This window comes from Echinops telfairi, unplaced genomic scaffold (genome assembly GCF_000313985.2).
Source record: "Echinops telfairi isolate 266 unplaced genomic scaffold, ASM31398v2 ScPeMD7_41;HRSCAF=154, whole genome shotgun sequence".
NCBI classification, from domain to species: Eukaryota; Metazoa; Chordata; class Mammalia; order Afrosoricida; family Tenrecidae; genus Echinops; species Echinops telfairi.
Window position 1 is genome coordinate 1,419,975 of NW_022103939.1, and position 8,996 is coordinate 1,428,970.

Here is an 8,996-nt window from a genome sequence, read left to right on the forward strand (position 1 = left end):
CTGACCCACACACATTGTGAGAGAAAGATATGGCAGTCTATTTCCATAAAGATTTTCAGCCTTGGAACCACTGTAGGAAAGTGCTAGTTTATCTGATAGGGTCACAATGAGTCAGAATCGATGCAGTGACAATGGATACAGAGTGTGGTGGGAATAACATCACCATTAGAGGGTAAATCTCTAGGAGTGCCAACACATGAAATCAAAGGAACTTAAAGGATATTTCCTCCAACAGCTCAACATTCTGGAACCAGAGGTGGAGCAGTGTTGGAGTACATCCTCGTCAGGTAGGGTGCTTTCCAATAAGAAGATTATGGTTCTTCTATCATATTCTTCCACAATTTCCTACAGGTTATTAACATATGCTTCTCGTCATACTCAGAAATCCAGAAATATTCTTTGAAGTACAGAATTGCTGGACTGGGAGGGGTGAGAATAAAGGCCCTCCACCACATTCCTTATACCAAAAAGAATACCAATACTATATTTTAAAGTGATGTAAAGACAATGTAGGGTCTTAGGATGGAGCAGAAACCAGGTTGTGACTTCTGTACTCTTAAAGAGGTATTACATTTTCCATTCTGGACTCCCATCTGAGTAATTCATTAGAACTCAAACTGGTAAAACCAATCCACCATCTCATTACCAGGTGCTCAAACTTTCTTTAACAACCACCATCAATTTCTACCATGCTAATTTTCAACCAATCCAACTTCATGACCTTCACTCTGATGGGCGTACCTGGGTTAGAGGGACAGCATTTGTGGCTCTCTCTTTCTTTCTCTTCCATGTTTTTGGCTATTCTCATTGGCAATGGTGTCATCCTCTTCCTGGTGGCCACGGAGGCCACACTTCACACACCAATGTATCTGCTCCTGGCCCTGCTGATGGTGGCTGACCTCGTATCCACTCTGGCTCTGGTGCCCAAGACCCTCTGCATCTTCTGGTTCAATGATCAGGATATTGCTGCTAATGCCTGTTTCACTCAGATGTTTTTCGTCCATGGTGCATCCGTGGTGCGATCTGCCCTACTTGTTGCAATGGCATTTGACCGCTACGTAGCTGTGTGTAAGCCATTACACTACAACACAATCTTGAGTTATTCTCTAGTTGGATGGCTGGCACTGGGAGCTCTCGTTAAGGGGATAATTCTTATCCTACCCATGCCTCTTCTACTTCAACGGTTGACCTTCTGCCGAATGATCATTCCTGACACCTACTGTGACCACATGTCTTTGGTAAAACTGGCTTGTAGCCACACCAGACCGAATCGTATCTATGGGCTCTTTGTGATCCTTCTCGTTGTGGGACTTGACCTCATGCTCATTGGCTTTTCATATGCCCTCATCCTGCAGGCTGTGGTGCGCCTCAAATCTCAAGATGCAATCTGCAAAGCCCTCAACACCTGCTCAGCTCACGTCTTTGTCATCGTTGCTTCCTATGGGCCTGCACTTTTTTCCTCTCTCACCCACCGAATTGGCCACAATATTCCATCTCATGCCCACATTCTCCTTGCTAATCTCTATCTACTTTTACCTTCAATGCTCAACCCCATCATTTATGGTATAAAGATGAAAGAGATACGGGACAAAGTGGCCAGATGCCTGCGCAGAGAAACTGCATAGACTGGGGACCATGGCAATAAACTTGTGCTGGCATTACCTATGAGGACAAATGACTCATCTCCATTGCCCAACACCCAACGACTCATTTGTGTCTACAAATAAGTGGTGGAAAAAGACATAACATGAAGCAATAATTTTTATTTATTATTTTGTTTACATGGAGGATGAATATTTATATACTTTCATTAAGTTACAAACTAAAAAAGAGAGAGCCTAAGACATCCCTTTCTGTCTAGCAAGAGCACTCTAACGGCACAAGCTTCCTGTTGACTCTCATTCCTGTGCTCATGTTCACCAACTACACACGACATTTCTTTGAAAAAGGTGAAAGCTCATCTCTTCTCATTTTGATGAAGAACTTACATTTAAGGTCATTTTCTCTGTATTTTGGTGTGCTTCAATCTCGGGACATCGTAATCAATTTCTACTTGCTGAGAGGAGTTGGGATAGTGGTTATTTAAGTATCATCTTAATATTAATAACTTTTAGATAGTTTGTCTTTTTCTCTATATTTTTAAGGCCAGGGTAATGTGGTATGCTTATAATAATAGGATTATCATGGTAATGTGAATACAAAAAATATGGATCAATTTCACAATGTAATAAGACATATAGAAAACTTAATGATATAGCAGAAACGACTATTTCTAATAAAAATTAAACAAAATGAAACTGAAATGTAAGAACTATTAAGACATAACATAATCTTTTTCAGCAAAATTTAAAGTTAAGCATATGTGATGGGGCATCAAAACGTCATTGGAGAATTGAATTAAAAGAAAAGGAAAATTTTCCATGAACTTTCTTATGCCTTCTTGTATGGTTATTGATTTCTAAACAAGAGCAGAGATACTAAATATCTAAGTTCTCCTTAGGTTTCCAATGGCAGACATTAGGCTCAGTGGAGAAAGACTGAATGCACCCCCCTTGTAAATAAAGCCAGACAAGAATGCTATTTACCCTCATTTTGCTGGAAGTCTTGGCCAGAGCAATAAGACAATAAAGAGAAATTAAAGGCATTCAAATTGACAAAGGCTTTCTTCCATGCGGTGGCTGGTGTTTTCAAACTGCTGCCTCAACACATACCTTATTATTTAGAAACCAGTCTAAGCATGGAAACAAAAAAATTAAACTCAAAAACCTAATGCCTTGAGTCAATTCTGACTCAGTGACCCTATAGGGCAAAGTAGAATTGTCCCTTTAGGTTTCCAAGGCTGTAAATCTTTATGGGAGCAGAAAACTTCATCTTTATATGTATACAAATAAACGAAAGCACTATTACAAGAAACGAATGGGAGAAACCCGCCGCATATATGAAAGGTTCATCAATGGAAAGACCTAATATTGTGAAAACATCAAGATTTTCCAAAGCAATCTACAGAGCAAATGTAATTCTAAACCAGACTCATTCTTAAAATTATGGAAGAACCAACATCTTTTTAAAAATCATTTTATTTGGGGCCCATGCAACTCTTACCACAATCTATACAGACATCAATTGTGTAAAGCACATATATATATTTGTTGCCCTCATAATTCTCAAAACATTTACTTTCCACCTAAGCCCCTGGCATCAGCTCCTCATTTTCGCCCCTCCTTCTCCCTCCCCCCTCCTTCATGAACCCTTGATAATTTATAAATTATTATTCTTTTGTCATATCTTATGCTGTCCAACGTCTCCCTTCACCCTCTTTTCAGTTGTCCATCCCCCTGGGAGGAGGTTATATGTAGATCTTTGTAATCGGTTCCCCCTTTCAACCCCACCCTTCAGGTATCGCCACTCTCACAACTATTCCTGAAGGGATCATCTTTCCTGGATTCCCTAGGTTTCCAGTTCCTATCTATACTAGAGTACATCCTCTGGTCTATCTGGATTTGTAAGGTAGAATTGGGATCGTAATAGTGGGAGGGCAGGAATCATTTTGGAGCTAGCGGAAAGTTGTATGTTTCATCTTTGCTCCACTGCACCCTGAATGGCTCATCTCCTCCCCTTGACCCTACTTTAAGGGGATGTCCAGTTGCCTACAGATAGGTCTTGGGTCCCCAATCTGCACTCCCCCTCATTCACAATGATTTGATTTTTTGTTCTTTGATGCCTGATACCTGATAACTTCGACACCTTGTGATCCCATAGGCTGGTGTGCTTCTTCCATGTGGGCTTTGTTGGTTTTGAGCTAGATGGCCACTTGTTTACCTTCAAGCCTTTTAGACCCCAGACCCTATATCTTTTGATAGCCAAGTACCATCAGCTTTCTTCACCACATTTGCTTATGCACCCAGTTGTCTTTAGCAATCTTATCAGGGAGGTGAGCACACAATGATATGATTTTTCGTTCTTTGATGCCTGATCCTGATCCCTTTGGCACCTCGTTACCACACAGGCTGGTGTGCTTCTTTCATGTGTGCTTTGTTGCTTCTGTGCTACATGGCTGCTTCTTTAGCTTCAAACCTTTAAGACGTCAGACACTATAGGAGTTAGTTTATTGTGCCAACTTGGCTGATAAACACATGTGGGGTTAATTGAATGGCGGAGGAATTATTGGCTCAGTGCGCCTCACCTTTCTAGTTCTTGGGTCTCTTGCTTTTTTATTTTCATAGCAGGTTGTAGCTGCCTTACCAGTTCCCTGCTTCAGCTTGCAAGGCTGACTTCCTGCATGACATCCCCAAGGAGATAACACATGGGCCTACCCTGGTGCAGCCCTGGGTACTGGAGCAGCTGACCCCTGCCAGCACTGAGATGCTTACACATTCACTGATTTGGCTTTCCTCCTGCAGTTGGCATCATAGTGTGTGTTTTGTGTGATGGAGGAGGACTTTGTGGATTGGTGTTGGACATATGGGTTAATGAGTTAATGTTGGACTTGTGGACTTGGGCAGCACTGGGTTGGAATGTTTTCTTGATGTGCACTTACCCATTTTATAAAACTCTCTCTTATACATGAGCTTCTATGGATTTGTTTCTCTAAAGTGCCCAGACTAATACACTATATCCTTTGATAACCAAGCACCATCAGCTTGGAAGAACCAACTTTTATGGAAAGTAATATGCCCTGGATAAGCAAAGCACTATCAAAGAAGTAGAACAAAGTTGGAAGGTTCACACTTCCTAATCTCAAAACTGCTCACACATCCATAGTAGTGAAAATTGTTTGGTTCTGGTACAATGACAGCCATAGAAACTAATGAAACAGAACTGGGAAGCCAGAAGAAAATCCATCTATGTCTAGAGAGCTGAAACTGACAAATGGCTGAAACTCCTTAAATGGGGAAGAGATAATCTCATTAACAAATGAGGCTTGATAAACTAGATATTCATTTGAGAAAGAAAAATTAAACAGGATTCATATCTCACTTCAGTTACAAACGTGAACTCAAGAGGGATCAAACACCTACAGGTAAATCCTAAAACCAAAGAGATTACCAATGAAAAAAATAGGGACAAACTTAGGAGACTGAATACATGACATAAATACACTAACAAGTGTATCTAAAAGTACACACAAGGCAAAAGGAAACATAGATTACTCTAACCTTCTAAAAAGTAGACATTTATAAACATCAAAAGATTTCACCAAAATGTTAAAAAGAGAATCCATAAAGAAAATTGTTGGTAAAAGCATGTGAGACAAAAGACTGGTCTCAAAAATTCATAGAAAACTTCCACACCTGAACAACAAAAAGACAAATGATAAATCTTTTTTTAAATGCTCAGAAGACATGGACAGACACTTCATCAAAGAAAACATTCAGGTAGCCAACAGACACAAAAAGAAATGATCATTAGTCATTAGAGAGATGCAAATCAAAATAATAATAATAAAATATAATCTCACCAACAAGACTGTTTGTTGGAAGTAAAAAAGATCGTGGCTAGAAGAGCCATATAAATTAATTCACTTCATTACAGTTCTTTCATTAGCCTACTCTTCTCACTAAGACTATACACTAACAATCACCTCAGTACGCCACATGTACCTTATTTGCATACTAAACTATCCAATCCCTACAGGGGTTTTCTTGGCCTTACTTGTAAAATAAACTGCCCACCCTTTGCAAGGTTGTGGCCTAAGAAATCGTGGTACTACATAATTTCATGTCAAAATGATATACAAAGTGCATGGGGTGGTATTTAACCTGCCAATCAAGTCACATCTTGATGGTGACTCTTTGTGGGCATGGCCTTCTCATAAGGAGGGTCCTGGGACCTCCCTCATTGTCTTTGCCTTCAACTTTCTGCTGGCAAGACACTCTGAGACTGCCACATCCCTGGAGACGCATCCACTGCTATTGGATCCACGAGTTTGCACCCACCAGCCTATGATATTCCTGCTTTTTACATCATTGCATGTGGCTGCATTGGTAAAAAGGGACTCATGGACTAGTATCGGACTTATTCATTGAGTTGAACTGGGCTGGGATGTTTTATTTATGCATAAATCCTTCTTGTGGTAAAGCTCTTTCTTACACATATATGAGTGTCTCTGGATTTGTTTCTCCAGTTAACCTGGGCTAAATTAGAAATTATCTATATATAACTATAAGCCCAGTGCAGAAAAGCACAAATATAAAGAGAAATGCACTGTACTAAACAAAGATATTAGAATTAGATTACATTTTTTCATAATCTGCATTAATTGTTTTTCTTAAGGACTATATATTATTCTTTTTTGAAACATGTCTTTATTAAAACTCCTCTTTTAAAGAGTTAAAGCTTCATCTATAGGAATCCACAAAATGGAGAGCACAAGTCATAGAGCACCATCAATTCATCATTACAAGAAAACTTGAAATGCCCAAAATTATCTGTTTACCTTTGAAAACCATTTTTCTGATCCTAATTCTCCTGTCTAAATATAATGACCTATGAGATTCCCCTAACGAACTATGCCCTCCTCCCTCCTTCCTTCCTAGACCTCTGGGAGTCAGACCTGTGTCCAGAGTTCTTGGAAAATGTGATCATAGTGTTCAAAATGCCCCTTATATAGTCTGAACACAGGTCCACTGTAACAGGAAAGCTTATGTGTTGTGTCGTGGGAAGAATCCCAAAAAGGACAGCCAGGATGGAAAGGGAAATCCTTCCCGGAAGCTAAGAAAGTCCACAAAAATAAAAATTGAAAAAAACCCAAGAATGCTGCCTGAAGAAAATGGAATAAAAGCCCCCCAAAAGGAGCAATTGAAAAGGATATGATAAAACATTTCCAGGTACGATTTTATCTAAATAATTAAAGGAACTATGCCAGTCTCCCCTCTTTAATTCAGTCTGGTTTCGTAAGCTTCTTCCATCTGTACCCCCACTCTTTCTATTTAACTGGTACTAAATGTCTTAGTCACTCAACACCTTCTGGCCCAGGTACTTGGAAAGATTTCCTCCCTTCTGACAACTAAAGAAAGTTACAGAGGATCGCGGGATGAGTTGGTGAAGACTCAAGGGTCTGGGAGATTTAAAAAATAATTCAGAAAGGTTGGTCAGAGATGATGAAGTAGAGTGGGTTTACAGATTCTGGCTCACAAGAGATATTTAATAAATGCTTGTTAAATAAGAGGAATTGTTCAAAGTTAAAATATTAACAGGACTATCATACAATTCAGTGCAGATACACGTACAGCCATAACGTGGGCAAGGAGGGGGAAATGAGTACATACGATGGGAATGAGCACGTTTGTCCAGAAAAGAAAAAACGAGTTGTGGGAAGCATTCTAGACAAAAGAGGCTGTCAGTCATGGGTCCACTTTCTGATCTTACCTTCAGAACTCCATGGCAGAAAGATCATGTTAAAGCTCTCACTTCTCCCTAAATACACTTATATATTCTAATCTATTGTTCTTTCCATTGCTGTTCCCTCCAGCCAGATGCTTTCCCATTAATTCTTTATTTGATGGAACTCTTGTTATTATTTCAGTTTAAAGCCGGTTGGTGCTTTTTTGTTTCCCCAACGTCTCACCTTTCTATCAGGAAGAGTCCTTTTACCTTTCACTAGCTTTTCTATAAACCGGTAGTAGGATTTGCTGCATGGTTACTCTTTTTGTTCATATGAGTATTTCCTCACTAAACCAAATTATATGCAGAAGGATTAAAAGCAAGGGATGAAAAAGAAGAGGAGGCAAAAAAGAAAAAACAGGAGAACCTAGGCTTACCTATCCTTGTATCCAACCTTCCTAGCTCAGTTTTTGGCATGGTCATGAAAATCCTCCCAGCAGATTTGTAAAATAGAATTTCCCTGGCTCCAATGTTATAAATTTTGATTAGGTTGATAATCCATATTATTAGTAATTTTTAAATCCCTAAGATATTCCCAATATGTACCCAAAACCCTGAACCCCTTCTTTTGGGCTCATGAAGAAGATTGTTTTGCTCAAAAATATGTGTATGACTGGAATAAGAGTAGAAGTTGTACCAAACTCACCGCAGTCAAGTCAATTATAACTTAGAGAGAGACATTAAAGGACTGCCTTGGGAGCCCTGGTGGCAGTAGTGGTTACATGTTGGACTGTGATCCACGGGGTCAGCAGATCGAAATCATCAGCGGTTCACCAAGACAGGGCTTTCTACTCCTGTAAACAGTTAGAGTCTCATAAACTCACAAAGGGGTCGCAATAAGTCAGCATTGACTCAGTGGCACTGAGTTTTGAGAGTGCTGAGGAAAACCCCCTCATCGGGGTTCTGAGGCTGTAACCATACGAAATAGGCTGTCGCATCTTTTGTCTGTGGAACTGCTGCTGGGTTTCAACTGCTGATTTTTGGTTAGCAGCAGCTGAGCACTTTAACTACTGACCCACCAGCACTCACTTTGAAGAAGCACAGATCTATGAAAAATAGGGAGTGAGCCATGTAAATAAAGTTTTGTGGCAGATCAAAGAGCAAGGATAGTGCCCTTATGCAAAAACCAAAATACGGTTAAAGTACCAAAAGACATAAGAATGAAGTGAAGCAGTGAGGAGAGAGGCAGAAGATGACTTTGGATGGGGTGATTCAAAGTCAGATAATAGAGTGGCAATGATTTTTAAATTGTATTCCTTGTATAATGGGAAGCCATTGAGGGTTGAGATACCGTGTGACTTATAATTTTAAGGAGGTAATATTGCTCTTAGGACAATTGACAGTAGATAGGCAAGAGAGAGCCTGAGGGAACTGAGAGGGGGTTATTTCAGTAGTACAAGTGAAAACTAAAAGCTTCTTAGCTAAGATGAGTTGGATGGAAATGTGAAGATGGTGGGAGGTCTTACCAGAGGAAGGAAGGCTGTCTGAGGCAGTATAGGATGATGTAATGGCAAGAGCAACTTCTTGTATACATGGAAGAAAATATGATTCAGGTCAGAAACAGAGAAGTCAAATTTAAATTGGAGTAATGGCAGGCCATCTAACTTAATGAG

At 39.8% G+C, this 8,996-nt stretch overlaps 1 protein-coding gene across 1 annotated transcript; it reads left to right on the top strand.

Annotated features, from left to right (window-relative positions):
* Nucleotides 1–689: 689 nt before the first annotated feature.
* Nucleotides 690–1,625, top strand: LOC101663899 (putative olfactory receptor 52P1). Its single transcript, XM_004717098.1, has one exon. It carries the CDS (start codon nt 690–692, stop codon nt 1,623–1,625), a length of 936 nt encoding a protein of 311 aa, XP_004717155.1.
* The last annotated feature ends 7,371 nt before the right edge of the window (nt 1,626–8,996 follow it).